The sequence below is a fragment of the Mycetomoellerius zeteki genome, unplaced genomic scaffold, assembly GCF_001594055.1.
Source record: "Mycetomoellerius zeteki isolate Tzet28-1 unplaced genomic scaffold, Tzet1.0 scaffold145, whole genome shotgun sequence".
Classification (NCBI taxonomy): domain Eukaryota; kingdom Metazoa; phylum Arthropoda; class Insecta; order Hymenoptera; family Formicidae; genus Mycetomoellerius; species Mycetomoellerius zeteki.
This window is the reverse complement of record NW_017256393.1, coordinates 2,216,355-2,240,425: the sequence shown is the minus strand read 5'-3', so window position 1 is coordinate 2,240,425 and position 24,071 is coordinate 2,216,355. Positions and strand designations below refer to the sequence as shown.

General features: G+C 42.9%; 1 protein-coding gene across 1 annotated transcript in view; it reads right to left on the bottom strand.

The window, feature by feature from the left end:
- Positions 1–23,171, bottom strand: part of kis (chromodomain helicase DNA binding protein kismet) — a 28,364-nt gene extending 5,193 nt beyond the window's left edge. The window contains 16 exon segments of the mRNA XM_018462610.1: positions 3–97; positions 196–439; positions 646–1,904; positions 2,056–2,341; positions 2,426–2,852; positions 4,425–4,514; positions 4,791–6,947; positions 7,023–7,339; positions 7,428–7,652; positions 7,766–8,266; positions 8,348–8,642; positions 8,729–9,082; positions 9,161–9,561; positions 9,856–10,185; positions 10,342–13,512; positions 22,949–23,171. Of these exon segments, the coding sequence (XP_018318112.1) occupies positions 3–97; positions 196–439; positions 646–1,904; positions 2,056–2,341; positions 2,426–2,852; positions 4,425–4,514; positions 4,791–6,947; positions 7,023–7,339; positions 7,428–7,652; positions 7,766–8,266; positions 8,348–8,642; positions 8,729–9,082; positions 9,161–9,561; positions 9,856–10,185; positions 10,342–13,407 (10,047 nt within the window). The 5' untranslated portion in view covers positions 13,408–13,512; positions 22,949–23,171.
- Positions 23,172–24,071: the final 900 nt, after the last annotated feature.

Genomic DNA, 24,071 nt, shown 5'->3' with positions numbered 1-24,071 from the left:
TCCCAGGTGGTCGAGCCAGAGAGAACGACTGGTTTGCTGAGGGGCGCAGGTGATGGCGTACTTAAGTGACTGCTATTGAGAAGCGCGTGAAGCTTGGCTGTAAAATGAAATAAATAATCATGCACAATAAAATAAAATGCTCAGTTATGACAAACATATGATTGCATTATTAGTATAAAAATGCTTTCGAATTACCTCGCTCGGTCTCTACATCTATAGCAATATGTCTCTTGCGTTTCTTCGAAGCGGAGATGTTGTTTCCACTTGCTATAGATCTAGACACTCCGTGGTCCGTAGTAATTGTTATCACTTCCGAACATTCCTTTTCATTTTGCGCAAGCTCCAGCTCCTCACCGGCACTAAAGTTCACCGACACCGGCCATTCTTTGTGCTCTATCGCGTGCACGATGTGCATTAAACGAGCTTCGATCGCGTGCTCCTAAAAAGTAAAGGCGAATCAATAAGTATAATAGAATTCGAGATACATATAATAAAATAATATTAAGTCTATATATAGTATAAATTAAAATGTACATTTCCTTTTTTTAAATATTTAATAAAAAATATCTATATATCTAATAAAATATTTTTCGTATTAATACGCGTAAATAAAAAGCTTATCAAAAATTAAAAAAAAAAGTTTACCTTCGGCCACTTTATAGATGTATTAGGGCAGCCATGTGCCAGGAGTTGCATCACTGTAGGCTCGTTACTAAAATCCGCCGGCTTGTCTCGCAAAACGAATGTATCGATTTGCGTTAACCGCGACAGTGGTTGTATTACCTCTAAATCCGGGAACATTGCTTTCAATTCTGCAGCCTGGACGCTGCACTTATCCTCAATTTGTGGAACCTTCGCCTTCTCTTTAGTAACGTCCGAATTTGTTGCTTCTTGCGTCTCGATCTCTTCCTTAATCAGTGGATTATCCGGTTTTGCGTTTTTGTTATTATCATCTTCGACAACGAGCTCGGTAGTTTCAGTGCTCTTCTCAACATCCTCGATCTTCTCCTTAACTTCTGTTTCATTTTTCTCGGTTGTTTCCATTACGACGTCTTGCGCTTGTAACTCATCTGATTTCTCAACGAATTCGGCTTCGTGTTTAACATCTTTTTCTTGTACATTATCCTCTTTTTCAAGTTCTACAACAGCAGGACTCTCCGCACTGTCTGAACTAACTTCTTTCGTGACCTTTTCATCGGTCGACTTGGCAGTGCCTGTCTGATTAGCTTTGGTGCTGTCACATTTAATTGACTCTATCGCTAGCTCGTTCTTTTCTTCGTTCTTTACAGCGACGTTTTCTACGTCTGATGTTCTCGCGACGGTAGTGATCGTCAACGAACTACTGATAGATTTTTCTTCGGGTTTAGCTTCCGTTTTGACGATAGTCAATTCCACTTGGCTTTTCTCAGAGTCCACATTCTCGGGTTTCTTATCGGAAGTACTTTGGTCTTTGTCCTTTTTCGCTCCAACTTTTTCAATCTTTAAAGTTCCCTCGCCTTTCTCCAGTTTCACGAGTATCTCGTCCTTATCAAACTTCAAAATATCTTCTCTATTCTCGATTTTTATCGCTTTCTCGGACTTATCTATTACTTTAGGAGTCTGCGTGCTCGCATACATTCCTCTAGTCGTAAGAAGCTTGTGAAACGAAAAGTCCGGATCGTTTAGTATAGTTATATCGGTACGCCCGAGACCATGCTTCGCCGCTCCGAGTAACAATTCTTTGTCATGTTTCCCTGGCTGCCACCAATCCGGCGTGTCTCCCGACGGTTGGCACAACGAGAGTCGTTCCTCGAGATGCGGATGCGACAGGATTTCCTCGCGGATTTTGCTCAGAAGATCAACACGGTCGAGTATTTGTCTCGCTTTGGCAGGACTCAGCTGATCCACTGGAACATCTGTAAAATCTGCAACGTCAACTAAATAAAACACTACGTAGAACAAAAAAAAATATATTTAATTATATAAATATCAATTATATAATTATAGTATTGTATAAATAAAAATTATATAATAAAATTAAATATATTAATTTAAAAAATATTAGAAAGGACGCACCTTCCTCTTCATTCAGTTTCGCGTTACAAACTTTCTTGCACATTGCTCTAAATGACATATAGTAGTCTGTGAGATCGTTGTCTGTTTTCTTGTCGAATCGAGCGATACTTTTGAATTTGGTCCAGTCGTACTGGGCCTTTTTCCTGTCATAATTAACGCCATATGTAGACACCACCCGTAGAAACTCGCTTTCTTCGCGGCGAGTCCATTTCGCCTTTTGCTCCTCGAAACGAGTACGTTCTCGTTCTTTCACTATGGCCTCCATTTTTTCTTTTTTCTCCATCTTCTGTAAATGCAACATCAGATTCAAATAATGCGATGGACTTTTTTTTAAATGTATAACAAAATAATAATAATCTTATATGCTAACCAAAAGATACATCGCTAATTGCTGTAAATCCCATCCTTGCATATTCGAAAGTGGTTCATGCATCATGCCGGTATGATTTATGGGAGTGGTCTCGCTGTCCATTCCCATCTTTCCAGGTTTCGGAATAACTTTAACGTCCTCTTTCTTAACGTTTCGCTGAAAGGAAGATATCATGCGACGCAGTCGTGTATTAAGCTCTACGACAGCCGGCCAAGATGACTTTTCGTCATCTGTGATAAGACCGTCGTTTCCGTCGTGGCTGCCGCTAGCTTCCGGTATTGGCGTGTCTGCCTTACTCGAGATGGCAGGGGAATCTGCAGGCGTTTCTCGACTGAACTTGTCAGAGTCTTTCGAATCTTTTGTCATTCCAGGAGATTCGCCATCCTCCATATCGTTCTCCAGACTGTTATCGTCTCTACTGCTACTACTGAAATTTTGGAAAGTAACAGGATGAGGATAATATCAAACGTTTTTTTTTTTTTTCAATATCAATAAAACAAACAAGATACTCGTTCGTCGCGCATATACGTGTGTAATAAATTTTGAAATTATTTTACATGATATTCCTGTCCAAGTTTTATTCCATAGAATGAAGAGAACTAGAAAACAAAGAGAATGGTATCTATTGATTTAATTTATCGTTTCCTCTCTTGATGTTTCGTAACGTCAACTATAAATAGAAAGGCAGCGAAGTTAGATGATCTATTTTAATGCGCGCAGTTTTTTCATATATGTGATAAAATATCTTTGACAGAGAAGAGTCTGAAAGCAAAAGAACGACGCCATATTCTCAAAATGTTGTAGATACAAAAAAATTCTGTTCCTTCCTAATTTTTGCTGTTTGTGCACAGCATTGACTAGTTGATAATATTTCGTAAAAAAGATTCAAAAGTTAAAGAACGAGGCTAAAGTGAACATTATATACGCCATTCTATTGCTGAAAATAAAAGCTATGACCGTACAAGCGTATATATATGTATGTATATATATATATATATATATATAGAAAGCGGTGCAAGCGGCATAAGTGTTAGGACAGTTAGGCAGGGCATAAAGAAGATAAAAGAAAGAGAGATGAACAAATAACGAATAAAGAAAAAAATGACTAAGGTACTCACTCGGTGGTACTCTTGTTCTGAGAGTTCTGGAAAGGGGGAGGACAGCTTGTAATGAAAGAAAGCGCGGGGTCAGTCCTCATCTGGTCGTAATTCTCATAGCCGTGTTTGTAGCAGCCGACTATTAAGGATTTATCTGCTGTCGAGTCCCACCATTTCGCCGGTCGGTCCGTCAACTGTGGAAGGTCTAGCGGCAACGCACTGCAGGGCGGTTTCGTTTTACAAAGTTTGCCAATTTGTTTACGTGCCGATACCAGCGCGTGTTCATTAATTTATAAAGGGAAATTTTAATTAACAAATTTACAAAGGGATTTCAAGGGAGGTCTCCCTTTGCAATAACATGGGATTTTTTTCTGTACAAAATTTCAGAAATATAATACGACACACAAAATATCCGGATCCCCCCCTCCCTCCTTGAGATTTTAAAATCACACGTTTCCGATTATCTTCCTTCAATTACAGTGCACTGCTTAGCAACAAGTCCTATGGCTTACCACTCTGTTGCAGAAATTCGATCATCCTCGCGACAGTTTTACCAAGTGTGCAAGAGCGTCTCTCTCTCTCGTAGCGATTCGCGAGCGCACGTGTATATGTTAAACGTATTGATACGTGCATACAGGATGGGGAAAAAAACGATTTCATATTAGTAGCGTAGGGTAAAAAACGAATTGGTAGTCGTTCTGCAGAGCTACATGGACCAACTTGATCCGGGCTCTATGAGCATTCTTCATACAGGTATAGCTCCCAGGATATCAACAAATACATCGCACATGCAACTATGCTAAGCTCCGTGGTAAGCACATATGTGAGTATACACGAATCTGTGATAGATGGTAGTCTATGGTACGAAAAAGCGTGAGAAGAGAAGAATGATGTGAACTCACCTGACATGAACACCATCATTGATATGCTGGACTAAATCGCCAATAATCTCGTGTTTGATATAATACAGCATTCGTACGCGCAACAATACCCTGTAAGATAAAGGACAATAAATCAAATTTTCCGAATAAGAATTAATAAAGATTAAGAAATTAAATAGATAACTGTTACTGTGTGTGCATCCAATAATTTTTTAACTTAAAAACCGACAAACGTTTGAAACTTAAAATAATCAATGAAAATAGAAGCGCAAAAGGAAAACAAATATTACTGAACATCCATAACATTGTAATTTAGAAGAAAATTTAAGACTTAGGTTTCCTATAACATTCAAACTCCTCATGATTTATAATTTTGTGTATATTTACTTATTAGCATGTCGACTAAGATGCTTTCTGTAGTTGCTCTCAAGAAAGATGTCCCCATCGAATTTTTCCGCGTTGCTCCAATGATTGGGATCACTCGGTCCACCATTGATAACTGATCCCCGAGTCTCTCTGCCCTCTCGGACACGGCTCTTCTTCTTCTGCCGACTGTTCCTGCTGCTAGTATTCACCGATATGCTCTTCACCTTCTCACCGTTCTCAATGGGCGTGATAAGATCCCAGATAAAGCTACGGATCTTTTCATCACCGCGATAATAGCGCAGGCAGTAGAGCAGAATGACGCGAGCGCAATCCTCAACGTCGACTTCGCGCCAACCGCGACGGAACTGGCTATGCTGCAGAATTTCTTCCCAGCGGCCCCAGCCAAACGTCAGCAGTCCACGCTCGACCTTGAAACATTCGCTGCGCGCCCAACTGCCGTATACTACCTCACCCTCGCGCGGCACGTACTCGTCGTAGAACTTGCGTGACTTTTTGCCGAACTTGTCGCGCCGTTTCTTACTTCTGCCAGACAAGCCGATACTCGTGTCATCATCGCTGTTCTCGTCCGAGCTGTCCAATTCAGACATGTCAACCACCGATTCGTCATGACCATAACGCTTAATTTGCGTCCTTCGCCGAGGCTCGGATATCACTAGCTCATCCTCCTCCTTCTTCTCTGTGGTATCAATCTCTGCTTTCTTCGCCCATTTCTTCCAAAAGTCGGGATCATCTATATTAATGTCTGACCGGTTCGATGAGCATGCGAAACTCGCTTTCGAGAACGTCGAGCCTTTTTCTGCTTCTATAGTAATAATCTGAGTTCTTCGCTCAAGAATCTGCTCAATATCTTCTTCGCAGAACTTGTCGCCAGCATTGTCATCATCCATAATAGCACCATAAGCACCTTTTTTCAGTAGATCTTCGATTTCCTTCTTTGTCAATTGTTTATTGCTGGGATCTTTACCGCCTTGGCTAGTATTCATGGATTGCAGGATCGCTTTATCAAGTCCCAATTTTAGAGATGCCTTGTCAAACATCTCACGCTCATATGTATTGCGGCAGAGCAAACGATATACCTTAACCATTTTTTGTTGTCCAATTCGATGACACCGAGCTTGCGCCTGCAAATCATTCTGTGGATTCCAGTCACTATCGTAAATAATGACGGTGTCAGCCGCAGTTAGATTAATGCCGAGTCCACCTGCTTTCGTACAGAGCAAGAAGACGAACCGATCCGAGTCTGGTTTGCTGTAACGATCAATGGCAGCTTGCCGCAGATTTCCACGAATTCTACCGTCAATTCTTTCGTATGGATACTTTTTATACAGCAGATAGTCTTCGAGCAGATCCAGACACTTCACCATTTGGCTAAATATCAAGACTCGATGACCACTGGCTTTCAGTTTCGGCAGTAACTTGTCGATCAGAACCATCTTTCCGGAGCTGTTTACCAGAGCGTGATAATACGCCTCGGAATCTTCTTTCTCGCCGGTCTTGTAATCTAGTTGTATTTGATCCTCGGCGCCATTCAACAGGAATGGATGGATACAACACTTTCTTAATTCCATCATTGTATTCATGAGATTCGGAATATTAGCCGAAGTGGTGCCTTTAGCGAGAAACGAGAAATTTCTCTCAAGAATTCCGCGGTAATACTTCTTTTGTATATTAGTCAATTCCACCTCGACAACAGTTTCCTCCTTCGGTGCTAATGATTTTTCAACGTCTTCCTTCAGGCGACGTAGCATCATCGGTTTTAAGAGAAGTTGCAACTTTTGGACTTCACCTTCGCTGCTTAGATTACCAAATTCCTTCAGGAATGCTTCGTTACTTGCAAACTGCTGCGGTTCGAGGAAATTCAATAAAGAAAACAGTTCGTTGACGTTATTTTGCAACGGTGTGCCTGACAAAAGTACTCTGTGTTCCAAATTCAATTGTCTAAGGCCTTCAAGGAGCTTACAATTTCGATTCTTTAATCGATGAGCTTCATCTATAACGCAAAGTCTCCAATTGTATCCACGTAGTTCATTAAAGTCCGTTATAATGATCTCAAACGTTGTTATCAACACGTTGAATTTTACTAAATCTTTGATTTGCTGTCCCTTCTCATTCTTGTAATAAACTTCATATTCTTGTAGCATAGTACGACTTGCCGCACTATAAAATTAAATTTATAATAGTGATAATTCAGTTTGTTTTTGCATATAAATAAAATTGCATTAATATACTTACGATCCATGGTATACCACGACGTTCATATCGGTCCAGCTTTCAAATTCTCGCTGCCAATTTGGGATAGTCGACAACGGAGCTATAATCAAGAATGGTCCGCGAATTCCATATTTGTAGACCGCGTCCACGAATGTCAGAGACTGAATCGTCTTTCCCAAGCCCATCTCATCAGCAAGAATGCAATTGTGTCCATTGTACCATGAAAATAACAGCCAATTCAACCCTTCCAATTGATAAGGTCTTAAAATGTTATTGCTCTTGTAAACTGGTGATTCTTCCAGTTTCACCCAGGCTGCAGCATTGGGCTTTTTCTTCGGCTGGAATAACAAGAATTATACATGAATGTGTATAAAAGATAAGTAACATTAAATTTTGTAAAATATATATACAAATTTTAATATATACCTTCCATTGTTCCTTTGGTGGCACCTTATTAAATTTCACAAACTGAGCTATTTTTTCAGGATCAACATCTTCTTCTAATTCCCAGGTGGAGTCTTCATACTGTAGAGATCGCCATTTGACCAAAAAATGTCGGACTGTTTCTCCAGTAGTTGGATCTGTTTGAGTTGCTTCATCTAAAACTCGATCAACTTCGACAAAATCTGGATTGAAGGGATCATCTTCGGTCTAAGAAAAAAAAAGGTTTTCATAAAATAGGTTTTAAATTATTTTTAATATTAATTTTTAATACGCAATCATTATTAATATATTCATAAGTTAAAATAACAAACGTTAAGTACATTTTCGAAAATGTTGGTGTTTTGTTGTTGCTTCTGCTTGAATCTTTTCAATTTAGCTTGAATACGCTTATCGCCTTTGTACATTTCCTCTTCCGTTTTCCATTCGCAATGCAAATACGAAAAATTTCGATATTTAACGAAATATTCTTCGATTTCGACGAATTGTGGCTTCGTTTCGACAATGGCGGTAGTCTCAACTGGTAGTTTTGAATCCGTGGAAGGTTCTTCCACTTTCTTTGCATCCTCCTTTTTTGCACTATCGGTTTCACTTTTTCCCTCGTCTTTGGCCTCGGTCTTCGCTTCTTTCTCGATATTTTCCGTATCTTCTTTTTTCACAGAATCATCAGATGTCACATCTTTGTTGTCAGATTCTCCTTTATCCGCGTTTTCATTCTTTTCTAGAGGAAGTTCTACTTTAGGTACCACGGGCTTAACTTCTCTCTTTCCCATTCGAGAGCATAAAATATGTTGCACAACCATAGAGTCTTCATCTGTAGTGTTCTATAAAACAATACAATTCAAATTATGGAGATTGTTATAAGAATCTTTACAGAAGCAATTAGCAATTCGAAAGATACGTACAATGTATACAAAGTTGGGTTTGTTAGGCCCGACTTCGCCGCCTTCACCACCCTCCTTTTTGGTGGCAGCAGGCTTTGAAGTATTTGCGCCCTCCACTTTTTTCGATACTTGAGCTTCTTGCAGAGGAACATCATCATCAGAGAATCGCAACATTACATCATCTACATACTTCTTGCGATGAGTGTTTCTCGCGGATCGCCGCTTATTCACATCATCGCCAGCTTCCGGTGATGGCGGAGGCGTTGCCGCTAGTTCTTCGCCATCAGAATCAGGGGCAATGCGACTCTTGCGTTTTCTAAAATAATGATAAAGTTTTATAGTCATTATATATGATATTCGTTATCAAACATTACTGATCAATAAGATAATGTTATTACTTACTTAGAACTTCTGGAACTTTTCCCCCCAGACGACTTGCCAGCATTAGATCGTTTCCTAGCTGCAGATTTCTTTTTACCAGTCGTATTTTCAGCGGTTGCAGTAGTCGCTTCCGAGTTTTCATCTTTTTTATCCTCCTCTGTGTTATCTTCTGTTCCAGTTTTTTCTTTGCCTTCTTCCTTTATTTCGGATAACATAGGTTCATTGGTAGAAGAATCCACTTGCTCCTGATCACCCTGTATGGACGATTCACAGACCTTTGTCTCGACGTCCTTAACAGCACTAGAATCCGAAACGGCAGTTTCTTCGTTTTCGCGTATAACTTCATCATCAGCGGACTCAGATTGATTAGTTTTTCTATAAGAATATTAGTAAATATAACGCTAGTTTATAATATACGAGTAATATATATCCTTTTGTAGATATCATACTTACTTTCTGTTACGCTTTGTGGAATCTTTGTCTTTATCCTTATTTCTCTTCCTCGCCACTTTTGGTGATTTCGGTTCCTTGGGTGGTTTTGGTCCCTTCTTCGGTTTCGGCTCTTTGGGCTCTTTAGGTTCCTTCGGCTTACGTGGTTTTCGAGGCGATCGGGACTTTCTGCCTTTATTCCATTCCTCCTCCATATCCCCAGAAGATGGCTTAATGTCTTCCGAATCTGCAGCACTGTCTACTACATTGCTGCTATCACCTGGAGTGACTTTATTGTCCGACAAAGGTTGCTCGGGTTGCTGAGTGGCAGTGGTAGGTGCAGATGCCTCTTTATCGGCTTTTTTACGACTTTTCTTTGCTCGAGGCGTACCTTTGCTACGACCACGTCCAGTAGTACTGGAAACCTATTTTCAGTAATATTTAATAGATAAATGATTTTTTTTCAAATATAAGATACAATATAAGCAGAAGTAAAAATTATAAAGAAAATAAAAACATTTAAATCTCCGTTTTCTATGTAACCTCTCAAATATTAATTCTACAAGTATTTTTCATGTAGTTGAGTTAGACTAACAGTAATGTTGACTTTTCAATTGGCATTAGAAAAGTTATTGTTAGTAATTTCAGGTATTCTCAAATAAAATATTTCTTTTAAACATAAATTATATTCATCGCATGACAAAGAAATTATACTTTACCTGTGGACTATCAACTACAGCAGCTGTAAACATCGGCGTTTGTAATATACATTGTGGACCACCATTACATTGATCATTTGTCTCGTGCTGCTGTAACGCCTGCAATTTCTCCTGCAAGGCGACAACCTTTTCCTGATTTTCCGGAGCCGGCGGCATGCAGTACAATTCCTGTAACTGCTGTTGCAACGCGGCTCGTTCTTGATGATGCGTGAGAGGCGCACACGATGTGCCAAAACCAGCAGTTGTGACTGTGGTTTGTGTAGGATTAGTCGGCATGCTATACATGTTCGGTATTGTGTTGCCGGTGACCATGTCGCCTCCAGGATGATACTATTATTTGAAAAACAAATAATATCAGTGAGGAATATATATTGTCACAATTTATGTAAAATATAATTTCACAAATATATATATTTTATCATAGAATATATCACAGAATATTCTAAATAAAATTATTATAAGATATTTTAACAATATTGATAATACCTGATGTGGTGTTTGCGAATTTGGCACGGGAACCGCAGTTTGATGCGGCGGCAATACCATACCGGCAGTCTGACTGACTGCGGGTATTTGTTGTGCGTTTAAATGTCCAGGCGTCACCTGAGCGTTCTGGTTCTGCATCTGAGATGTAGGATTTTGTATCGGCTGCGTTTGCATCTGCGGCGGCATCTGAGATGGTATTAGCGCGGCACCCTGCGGCATTATGCCGACCTGCTGAGGTTGCATATGGGGTGGTTGTGTCTGCGGCGGTGTCGCTGTCGTCGATTGAGCCTGTTGGGTAACGCAAGTCGGACTCTGCTGAGCCACCGGTGCTAACTGTGGCTGTGGTTGCGCTAACTGGGCTTGCGATTGTCCTAGTTGGGGCTGTAGTTGTCCTAATTGAGGCTGTGCTTGTCCCAACTGTGGTTGTGGTTGTCCCAGTTGTGGCTGAGGCGCTGGTGGAATTTGTTGAGGCTGTATCGGCTGTGTTTGACTCAATATGGGTTGTTGGGGCTGAGGAATTTGCGATTGTTGAGTGGGTGCAATTTGCTGCTGTTGCTGTTGTTGTGATGGTGGTTGCGGTTGAGGTATTTGCTGCTGTGATTGCAATTGCTGGTTTATTTGAACAGGCTGCGATTGATTTATTTGAGATTGTTGTGGCGATTGTAACTGTGGTTGAGGAGGCGGTATCGTTGCCTGAGACTGGACTACCTGTGGCTGAGCAATATGAAGCTGTTGCACTGGTTGTTGCACCGATTGTTGTACTGGCTGTTGCATCGGCTGCTGTGGAGGGCAATTGATAGACTGTTGCTGAGTATGTTGTGGTTGCTGCTGTGCCATAACTTGCTGCGTTGTACTGCTCAATGGCGGCTGATGTACTTCTATATTTTGTTCTTGTGGTTTCGTTTCACACGGATTCTCGATACCAGAAACAGGATTTTGTATCGGTATAATAACGGGTTGTTGTTGTTGTTGCTGCTGCTGTTGTAATGATGTAGTCACATTTGTGCACTCCATATTATCACTTGTGCTGGACGCGGGAAGAGACTGCACCGTTTCAATCGGAGATATACTCGCCGGTGTAGGCATATTTCCTACCGTAGATGTATGATCCAAAGATAAATTATTTTGCGAATTATTTTGTGCCGATGTGTCCACTTGCGGTGGGCCGAGTTGCGCGGTTGCATCCGGTTGCTGAGCCTGCTGAGCGCTCTGATGCAAAGAAGGCTCGGGTTCTGGTTGTTTCGGGGTTTCGATCGGATTTTGTACGACGTTCTCCGTCGACGTCGTCGGTTCTCTCGTTGTCGTTGTGCTTGTCGTTGTCGCCGTTTCCACAACGTTATGAACAGAAGTCTCCGGTCCAGCGACGGGGAACATCGGAGTACTCTGCTCGGATACTATTGGCGTTTGCTGAGGCTGCTCTACTATACCACCTCTTTCCTCGGTAACGCCGATACTTGGCCTAATCTGCGATTGTTGCGGCTGTTGTTGTGGATGTGATTGCCACTGAGCGGGCATTGGCATTCTGGGTCCTGTGACTTGGCCTGGCATCGGACTCTGCGCCGTCGGTTGCTGTGGCAGAACATTCGGTGTCTGCGACATTGGCGGACGTGTTTGGAACTGATTATACTGATCCGGAGTAGGAACGCTGGAATTCGACACAGCGACTCCCGGCATCACCATCTGTTCGAGAGCCTGCAGAGTAGTCTGCTGTTGCTGCGATGATGGATTCATTTGCATAGATGTGGGCGGACACGAGGGTGACACTGACATCGTGTTAGCCTGATTGCCTTGTGGATGAGGAAGTTGAACATGAGGATGCGGCGAAAGCGTGGTGGGCTTGGCAGGCGACATAATGGGTCGCGGTGACATCTGCTGCTGCACCGCCGGTGGACGCGGTGACATTTGTGGCCGTGGCGACATTTGTGGTGATAACTGTGGGAACGCGGCGCGATACTGTGGACTCGTCGAGTGTTTAGTCGGTGCTGTGCCGAACTGTTGTTGTGGCGGCGTCGAATGTTGGGGTTGATTAAACATTGATGTAGCATGATGGGGATATTGAGGATCCATCGTCGGTTGTTGTTGCGCGTTCGGATGTTGAGGAGTGTGTTGAGGGTACTGTTGAGGATGAGACGGATGCGGTTGATGCGTCGGATGCGCCGGGTGATGATGCGGCATTCTCGCCTGGGGCGGTTGTTGAGCCTGCTGTTGCTGATGAATCGCTGAAGCAAAACCAGGATAACCGGGAGACGCCTGATACATCGCTGCTACCGAATTACCTTGCTGATAATGCTGCTGCTGTCCAACCATGTGCTGATAGACACCACCGGTCGCGCCAGGTTGCATCGATTGATGCAAAACCCCCATGTTGCCTATCATCCCCTGTTGACTAAAGTGTTGTTGTTGTTGCTGCTGCTGCTGTTGCTGCTGAATCTTTTGATTAATAACGCCAGCTTGATCTTGCTGATGAGAATACTGTGGTGGCATGTGTTGCCTGTATGTGGCAGGCTGCGGAGTCATCTGATTGTAATGCCTCTGTATTTGTGGATAACCACTTCCGTTACCCGGCCAACCTTGTTGGCTAGGGTCCATACTCATATTGGCTCTAGCCATCGAGTGTTGCTGCTCCATAGAGTATATATTGTCATTGTAACTAGGATACTGACCACCGGTACCCGGATGAGGTCCCCTGTGCTGTTGCGGTGCAATGTTACGAGTCTGATTTTGAAAAGCGCCCGGCACCATAGCACGCTGAGGTGTGGCGCTATTATCGAACGTACCGAGATTTTGGTTAAACATGCTGCGCTGCGACGGATTTTGCAATTGATTCGAGCCAGCAAATTCAGATCCGCCGAATGAGGTTAATTTTTGTATTGGAGATTCTTGAGAAATGTTATAGGATTGGCTAATGTAACTCCCTCCTCCATTAGGGCCGGAATTCAGACCGTCTCTGGACACCGCTACGGAATTATTCGCAGGCGCAGGATCGAAGTGATCGTTCCCTCCGAGATCAGGAAGAGCCTCGAGCATCGAGCCACTGACATCTTCACCAAACAGATCGTAGTCCATGTCTACGCTGAAGGACTCCTCGTCCCCATTTCAGACTTAGGAGAATATTGTACGATCTCTTTTATAGCCAGTAACGTGCCCATGGTAAACCCAAGCTCTTGCTGTCTGAAACAATCGAAAAAAATTTACATACTCCGGATACTCTTGCAGGGTTTCCGAGTTTTTATGTATGTAGTACGGTATATAAGAATTCTATTGATTCTCTCTCTTCGTTGGAGCGACATACGCCAAAGGGGAAAAGCTATACGCTTATGGTTCAATTCCTCATAATCGCCATAACTTTTCCCCCTCGGAATATATCCAGCTTGGAACATCTGGCCATATTTTCATATCGAAACCTTAGAATTACATATATATCATGATTACGTGTACTAAGAACAGACAGCTATAACAATTCTAGAGTTGTTCAAGAGCACGAAGAACATCAATCGAGAGGGGAAGAAAATAAATATGTATACGTAAAGAAAGGCGTATAAATAAAAGCGCAGAGTTCGAGAACGATATATTATGCCGTAATTGGGGCATGATAATTGCCATCTTTCGTGAAATATTTCGCAACTGAATCGTTCCGACATACCGAGATATTCACAGAAAAGCGTTTTTGCGTTACGGCTTTTGCGTATCCCGGTGCCATTAGATCCCAATAGAGACGAGTAATAATTTCCATGAAAGTCATGAATGAAATATCGAGGTTTCTCAGAGGGAAGAGCGCCAAGCGGAGGAAGGGGGAAGGGAGCGAGGGGGGGCATTATTAGAATCGCCGTGGACAAGAGGAATAAATGAAAAGCGCTGTACAACGCGAAGTGAGACGCGAGAGAAGCGGCACTCCGCACGGGAGTGCTACCTCTTTTTCCGTCGTGAAGTCGCGCGCACAAACGGCACGACGCGATCGTTGTCGGCGCCGTGTGATTCGCATATTTGTGCAAAATGACCGTAAACTATCTGAGTTTGTCTAATGGTTTAACAATGAATCGCCGTCCGGACACGCGACGCGGGCGTGCACATTCCACGTATACATGCTCTCTACAACTTTTAGAGTGAATCTCATTTCGAAGAGTGAAGTCTCACTCTTTTGTTCGTTTCTTCCAATGTAATTTAATTTTAATCTTGGTTCAACTGACTCTTCGTCTTTTTCTAGTCTCTTTCTAAGGCCCAGTTCCACAACTGACAGTTAACTCTGAACCGAGATTCAACTTATTCATTGTCTCTTTTCAATTTTAGAATTGAAAAGAGATGAGAAATAAGTTAAACCTCGATTAAGAGTTAACCGTCAGTTGTGGAACTGGGCCTAAGAATTAGAAAAAGAATAGCAAGTTAAACCTGGTAGAAACCGACATTCAAGAAAATTGACCCACTTTTTTTTCAAGACTAGCTCAATTTTCACTTTTTAGAGTGAGATTCCACTCTAAAGAATTTAGAGAGTGTACAACGGAAATTTTCGACGCGAGCCGATATAGTGACTGCGTTCAGTAGAAAAAGCAGCTTTGCAACTGTTGTAAAATTCTTTAACATGATTAGTCCTGCCTTTAGGTCCCTTACTGGATCTAAATGTCTAAGATCATGTTAAAGAATTTTATAGTTGCAAGGCTGCTTTTTCTGATAAAAGCAGTCAATGGCACTCCATGCACGGCGAATGTTTTCATTGAGTCATTATTTTCTTTTTACACGATAGCGAGCGACAAAATTCATTGTGGAGCAGCACCTGCGGGAGCGAAGGAATTAAAGTAGAAAGACACGAGGTGTCGAGAAACTCGAGAGAGAAGAGAGAGGTATTATCACGCTTGGCAAGGAGGGAGGGGGTGCCCAACTTTTACCGAAACTACGACAGACCGCGGGGTCGCCGGCGGGAGCGAACAATATTCGCGGCTTCCTTGCGTGTAACAATATGGCATTGCCGTCTCGTAAAATAAACGTTTCATCGGACTGACGAATCGACGCGATATCGCCGATCGATAGGCAACGTCGAATAAAACGAAGAAGGGAACGCCGGAGGGGAAGAGCGAAGGAAGGACGGAGAGGAATAAAACAGATGAAACAAAAAATTGGAGCAACGTATAAACCTGATACACACTGACAAATACAGCGCGACGCGCGACAGTGGGGGAGCAGGGGAAAGAATGAGAGAGAGAGAGAAAAGAGGAGAACGTTCTCATGTCTCGGCGGAAAACGAACAAAAATACACTCACTCGATGTGTGCGTGCGCGAGTGAACAAGAGAGCGAGAGCGAGCGAGCGAATGAACGAATGAGCGAACGAGCGGTCGAAACTGCATCGAACGAACGAACGAACGAACGAACGAACGAACGGTGGTAAGAAAAAAAGGAGAGAGACTATATACTTTCTCTTTCTCTCTCCTTCTTTCACCGCGGCAGTTCACGCTCGGCTGTATCTCATCGTCACGTCTTTACAGCCGTGAAATAGGAAGCCGCCTCTATGCCGTGGTTTGTCGTCGCGGGGTTATGGCATACGCTGAAATCGGCGTCGCGGCGAGAACGAGAGTCTCTCTCTCACGTGAGAAGCGTCGTCGGGGTCACTCGCGTCGTCGACACATCGATGATGACGAACGGTGGAGAGAGAGAGAGAGAGAGAGAGAGAGAGAGAGAGAGAGAGAGAGAAAAGGAGCGAGCAAGAAAAACGACAGGCCCGATGACTACGGAAAGTACGCCATTATCGCGGAAGAGAGAAGGAGAGGAGGATAGGAATGATGCGGGGGAGAGCGAGAGAGATTTCCGTTCGGAGCCACCGCGAGAGAGAATTCGTCGTTATCGCGCGGCCACCGCGACGCTCGATATTCGCCGACATCGGGTGGCAGCGCGTCACTCCGCGTCGCAACGTCTCTACCCGCACAAGTACTCTTTTCTTTTTTTTTTAGCGGTGGCACTTTCTTGCAGCGGCGGCGGAGCAAGTGACCGAGTCAGCCAGATGAGAGTATAGTAACATATTATTCGTTTCGCTTCCGTACCGTCTCGTGGTGTATCTCGCGGCTAAGGACGCGCCGCTGCACGCCACCAGCGACGTTTCGTCAGAAAACCACCCTCAACCAACCAACTAATCAACCAACTAATCAACCAACCGACTACCAACCAATCAACTAACCAACCAACTAACCAACGAACCAACCAACTAACCAATCAACCAACCAACGAACGAACGAACGAACGAACGAACCAACCAACCAACCAACCAACATGCATATATATATACATGCATGCATGCATGCATACATATATATATATATATATATAACATACATACATACGTACGTGCGTACGTCGTGCGTGCGTTCACGCGATTTTCACTGGCGGTGGCTGCTGTGACCAGCCGTGGCGGCGCGGATCATCGAGGTGCAAGCGTGTCCCGCGGGCTCGAATCATTCCGCACGTACACTTCTACGGTACACACATACTACACGTCTATCTATACGTACGTATCTCTCACTCATTCACGCGAACGTATTCGCGCTCACTCTGCTTCTCCGTCTCCTTCCCCACCACTACGCGGACAACTACTACTCTCCGTCCTCGCTTACTCCGTCCCGTAACCCGTTGCAGCACGGTGGAAGAGAAAGAGAAGGAGAAGGAGGAGGATGCCGCCACCATACCACGCTTACACTACACTACCACTGTTTCCCCGCAAGTAAAACGTTTCTCGCTTCCCCGAGTGCGCGTCGCCGGTGTGTTACGGACGAGAGAGCGAGCACCTCTAGCGCGCAGGCGGGCACACGAGCGGCGACGGCACCAGGCCGCACACCGCTCGCTCGGCGCACCACCTGGTGGCGTGCGCATCTCCCGACCTCCTCTCTTCTTTTTTTTTTCTTTCTCCCTCTCCCTCTTTCTTTCTCTTTCGCTCGCGCGCGCCGCATTGCTGTGTGCAGAGACGTGCATTCGTGTCGCTAGTTCGTTTGCCGGCTCTCGGGCCCGGTGTTCGCGTTCGTATGTGTCGTGTATGCTCGCCCGCGCGCGCGCGCGTGTGTGTGTGCGTGTGTGCGTGTGCGCGCGTGCGCGCGCGCGCCCCCACGGCAGCCGAGGAGCGTATATACTCGATCTCGTAAATTGTTTTAGGTCTGTTTTACCTGCGTATTCCGCATTCGGAGCGAAATGAATATCTATATCTTTCTCCAGATTACGCTCCAAGAGGGAGAAGAACGGGAAATGGGAAGCACGGATCAAAACGGACGGGCCGACCCGACAGGATCCGTTAGCTCCGCTCGCTTTACCTGCGCCCCTTTTGACACTTCTTCTCACTGCATCGAATTTGAGAATGAATACTCGCAATGTATATACTTTCGAAGGAAGAGGGAAGGGAAAAGAGAAATGAAGCTCCGAAGGAGGCACGCACAAAAGCGTACGAAAATTATTTCGGCTCTGAGTGACCTTGTCTTTATCGAGTCTCTCCTTGAAATTTTCTTTGCGTGACGTCTAATTACGTACAATTTGTTTTCATTTTGACCGGCAAGGAATGTGACGTGTGGATTCGATAAGGGCGGACCTATCGTCTCTTCCTCGTCTCTTCCTCGTGTCTTTCTTATCGCAATACTGCTCTTCCACAAATACACTAATTGTATCCGATGATATCGTAGATTGACGTGGACGTGGGACAAAAACATCCGACTTTTTTCACACGCGTAACAGACTGCGTCCTATCGGCAAACGTATTTTAAAATCGTTCCTCAAGATCTGTTTTCATAATACATAGTTATCTGAAGAATAATCTTTACAGGAAAGCCTGCACTACGGTCCACAGTTCTACTACTGTAAAATTAACTTTAATCTCTAATTCTAAGAATGAGAAAAAATAAAGAGTAGATCACTTAGATTAAAGTTTTATAAGAATTAGAAAAAGAATTAGAAAAAGATATACTAAGTTAAACTGAGATTGAAGTCAATTACGTTGGTGGAACCGTCACTGCAGGTCGTACATTAAAATAATGTTGTCGTATTTTAATGAAAGAAATACAATGAAATAATAAATTGTAACAAATCTTTCTCAAACAATAGCTGTACGATTTTAAAAATACATTCCCGCCCTTTAAAGGTTAAAGGTTAGAGAAATTCATGAATGTGAATTTCATTGATGATTTTTTTGGAAATTTTTTATCTTTTTTTTCTTTAATCTTTAGGTAACCATACATTGAGAAAACAAGTTTGAACCTGTCTCAAACCTACTAATTCCCGTCAGATGAAATCTCAAGATGGAAATTTACCTGTCTAGATCTACCACCAGTTATGCTGTCTATTTTGTGTTCGATTGTGTATTTTTAAAACGAGATGAAAATTATAAATGTAAACAAATTCAATAGTTGACGATTAATAAAATTATAAATATTCTAATTCATTTTTATAACTTTCAATAAGTTGTGTGATATGTACTTGAATTTTTGTACATACTTCAACAGTCATTTCATGTATTCTCTGATTTTTAAATGCTTCTCGTGTTACGCGACACGGTGGAATTGATGAAATAAAGTTTCACCCTCTGAATTTTGACACGAATTCTAGATTATCTGAAGTGAATTTTACGCGCGGCTTCTCATTCTCAATGTCGCTTGAAGCTAGCGTCAAAATTTTTCGATTACTATCGATATCGCGAATAAGTTAACCTTGAAACAGAAACGCATTGCGAGAATTGGCGATAACTTCAAGTCATACGATGTTTCTCTTTTATTTAAACTATTCTCGCACTTTGCGATTTAAAAAGCAGGTTGAATTCTAATCTTGTAATCGTATTCTACGTTTAACGTCTTACTGGAGAGAAACAAACGTAGGAAAATATTCCTTCTCGCCAAAATCAAGTATAAAAATAGTTCGCGAACATACGAAAAGTTTGCCGTTTCAGGGTTAAACGCAGAGAAATAGGAATACTATCGCCAAATAAAATTTGCAGGTATCTCGCTTGGGATTGTAATTACAATGATTAAGCGCTACATACAGGAAAAAAGTCTGGTTGTAGTAATTGGAATTGAAAATAAAGAAAATCAGAATTTTCGGGTTGAATCTATTATAATTCTAGTTAAGATAAAAAACCACGGTACGTATTACGAAATTATTCGAAATGGATTCTGATCGGATTTTTAATTATTCTCTAGATTTCTATTATATTTCCAAAGAAAACGGAATTCCTCTCGAAATCCATTCCGAATAATTTCACAATGCGTGCTCAAAATTTTAATTGTTACGGTTAGAGGCCTTAAGGTGCTATCCCATAACAGTCGGATTTCGGAAAACGGAATCTCAGAAAAGTAATAAAGTGGGGATCAACCAATCAGAATTAGTGGGATGCATTACTGTTCGTCTGCATATATACGTTAAATATAAGATTACCGAAATTGAATTTCTATACGTATAAAAAGAAATTCATTATTAATAAATAATTGTTCGATAAGTATTCATTAATATATAAGTATTAATTTTTCCAGCATGTAAATATAACCATTTATATCGTTGGAGATAAAAATTACGTGCTTGTCGGTCCGAAATTTTTGTGGCTGGGTTCCCCATGGATCAATATTTCCGAAATTGTGAAAAATCAAAAAATTCATTTTAAATATTTTATGAAAAAAGATAATTATTATGTAGTAGAAGAATCCGCAAAAAAATAAAATTTCGATATTTTTTTACTATATTATAACAGAAGATAATGAAAGAATCTTTTAAATTAAAAGACGGTTTGAGGTTAGAATAACAGTCCATTTTTCGAAAAAGTCGCTTCAATGGGGAACCCAGCCACAAAAATTTTCGACCGACAAGCACGCAATTTTATCTCCAACGATATAAATGGTTATATTTACATGCTGGAAAAATGAATACATATCGAACAATTATTTACTAATAATGAATTTCTTTTCATACGTATAGAAATTCAATTTCGATAATCTTGTATCTAATGTATATACGTGCAGACGAACAGTAATGCATACCGCATACAAAAATACTAGAAAGATCTATCCCCTACAGCACAAAGTTGCTGCAACATTGCAGCAACATTGCATGTTGCAGCGATATTGCTGCAAATTCTGTGCTGTATGGGATAATACACACATAACGTACACAGTAACGCTACAGTATTTTCGTACATTAGTATTTTGTACGCGACATTTTTCAAGAATATGACTCTACAAACTTCTGGTTCGTTCATTTTTAATCCAAAATTTTTCTCTCAGTGCGATACAACGAACAAAACGGTAACTGCTATAATAACAATTGAACTCGGGATACGCCAAACGAGAAATTTTAATTATAGCGCGTTGCTTGTCGGAAATGTGAAGAAAAATGGAAACGAAATTCGCAAAGTGCTCATGTTCTCTTTACAAACGGACAGATTTATGAATCCGTGTATATGTGTATGTGTGTATATCGAGTCAAGCGAATTTAGTGAAAGGACAGGCAATAACGGTGCGGAAGATAGAGAGACGGAGGGAGAGAGAGAGGGGGGAGAAGGGACGGGGGGGGGAGAGGGAATGAAGGAGAAAAAGAGAAAGACGTCGGAGAACAACGCTACGGACGAGTCGTACTGGCAACGCATCGAGTATTCAATATCGCGGGTAAAGGCGCACCGCGCAATTGGTAGCAACAAGACAGGAGTCGAAATTACACGAGAAAGAGGACCAATCAGATTTTAGCTTATAAAGTCCGATAGCCGCGCGTAGGATATTCGATTAACCAATCGTATTCCGCAGGTATCGATTCGAATACATCTCCCGATGTGCCACGCTCAAATGGCAGCCGAATGCGACAACGCGACGAGCACGGGAACAAGGGCGAGAACGAGTGCCGAGGAAACCTCCGCCGAATCTCTCTTCTATCTCAACGGTTATATCCGAAGATCGTTCTCACAACCGTCCAAACCTTCATTAATTGAGCGGATGACACCTCTGATGACGAAACGAACCGTCTTGATTTGATTAACTTTCCTATCACCTTTCCTTTTAAGAAAAATTCTCAAAATGTTACGTTACCGATCCTCTTAACAGTCATTCGTTAGAATCGCATCCTCATTTATCTTGTTCGAGCGTGTCAAGATTTTGTGTAAATCCTACCTGCAGGATTTCACGAGATCGCCGCTCACAAGTGGACGTAGGAAAATCCTTCAGAGAAACGTGCATCAGGATTTTATTGATACGTGCGAATAATAGGGATCTGCGCGTCCCAATGATAAAGCGTACACGTCTTATATTTAAATGATCGTGCTACTACATTTATACACGCGCAGCAATCGTGCGCGATCTCTTTAAGGAGAGGAAACATCACGCTTGTTGTGCGTCTGTAATGTCAAATGCCTGCAATGCAACAAACGCGGAATAATTTGTAAGAAAAAAAAGAGAGCGACATAATCTCACTAAGGTTGTCGTAATTATCACAGCTCCCATGGAAGACCGGTAAGCGGTATCGGAGCATCTGTGCAGCTGGACGATCCATGTGTTCAAACGGGTGGAAAAAACAAATCGTCGCATGCCGGCCGTCCGTCAAGACGTTCGAATTCTTGGAAAATCTGCTTGATCTGCTTCCCTCGGTCGCACGGTGTTACACTTCGCGTGGCCGAGGTGAAAAGCGGCATTAGAACGTTGCGTTTACGGACTACGTCGAAAGGGGGAAAAAAAAGCAAGAAAAAAAAGATCGCCGAGAGAGTAAGGCGAGAGGAACAGGACCGGAGGTACATCGATATACAAGTATATCGGAATATGCCATCGATGCGTGCACCGTGCATGTGGAATCACGTCACTCACGGATGAGCGTCAACGGTTTACTTTCGACATTAACGATCGAATATATGAAAGATAGAGCAGGACTCACAATTGTGCAAACGGCGATCCCATCTTTTTTCCCAAAGTCCATCTAAAGAAAACAAGAAACCTAGATAGACGACGGGGTGAGGAAGGAGGGAAGGGGAAAGGATAGACGGAAACAGAGAGAATGATGAGGGATGAGGGGGGGAAGGGGGAAGGGAGGGGGAGGCTACCACACGAATGTTCGCTCAATCGTTATCTCGGTGTCCATTTTGTTTGGTTTAATTACTGAAGGAGGCGTCGGTGGTGGTGCTGGTGATGGTGGTGGTGATGCCGCTGCCGTGGGTTACGTTGACACAACACGACGATGACAGCGATAGCGATAATCCTTCGATAGCTGCCACCGCTGCCTTCGTGCAGCATCGAGAGACGTCCAAGAGACGACCGCACACGTACACGCAGAAAATCGTGTAGAGAGAGAGAGAGACGGACAGAGAGTGAAGATAGAAAGAAGGAGACACCGGGGGGAGAAGAGGGAAGGGGGGAGAAAAGACACGGAAGATCCGAGATCCCGCACAGACGCCGCAACGCGCGCGCGCGCGCACACACACGAAAGCATGCACACACGCGAGCGCGCGTGTATCAGAGACGTGAATTAAACGTATGAGCGAACTCGCTGGGCACTTCTCTGGTCGCGGTAACGACATGCACTTATCGCGTACATTTCACATTCTCTCGCAGCATCAATCCGGATCCGTCCGGTTCGCCATACCGCCGTAACCTAAATCCCATGGAGAGAACTAACGACGGTGTATCATACCTGTGCCTGTACCTGCGCCGCGTTTCTTCTCCCCCATTCACTTGAACTCGCGTATGTCCGTACGTAACGTGCAATACACGATGTACGTGTGTCGCGACGGCGTCACCAAGATTTTTCACACGCACTCTCTCCGCTCCGCTGCCACTTTCCGCACGTTTAATACGTCCACTCGTCTGACCCGTCCATCCATCGAGTCTACGACACACGGCACACACACATACGCGAATCGAAGACACACTGACACATGCGCGCATGCGCTATGATTGATAGCCGTCGTTCCCGTTCACGTTCCCATCATCACCGCTAGGCGACGTCAATAGTTGCGTCGTGTGACTAGGGTCCCTAGAAGTAAAGGCCATGGCACCAGTGGGCTCTATGGCCGGTATTCATAAGACCGGAATCAGACTACGCATTGAAGATTGAGGTTGAAGATTGAAATTTGACCAATAAGAACAAAGAAATTTTAGCTCCTTTTGTTTTGATTGGTCAAATTTGAATTTTTCAATCTTCAATCTCAATCCTCAATGCATAGTTTGATTCCCGCCTAAAGCTGATTCTACATTGATCGCATCGCAGCGTTGCAAGCATTGCAGTCCAATCAGAGTCGAGCTTGCTTGACGTTGATTGGACCGCAGCGCTTGCGACGCTGCGATGCGATTAATGTAAAACCAACTTAAGGTGCATCCAGAAGCACGACCTAGAGACATTATAATAAGAGACTGGCATAGATAGGCTAATTTTTGATTGGCTGGATATGGAATGGCAGAAGCCAATCGAAAGTCGTGCTGGTAATATATGATAATATAGCCCGAATTCTGATTGGCTTCCGCTTTCCTACTTTTTCTGCTTTTCCATCCTAGTTGCGAACGCGTCCTATGACTTATCGTCATCCTGTGAACGCCATTTTGTATCCAACTAGAACTTATGCCAGTCTCTTATTATAGCTTGCTTTCCAGCAAGGACATAGTCAGACACTGTGTAACACAGTGAGTCGTTTCATCCTTGTTTAATGTTGCAAACAACAACTGTGTCTGACTGTGTCCTTGCTGGAAAGCAAGGTGAGATTGAAGATTGAAAGATTGAAATTTGACCAATCAAAACAATAGGAGCTAAAATTCCTTTG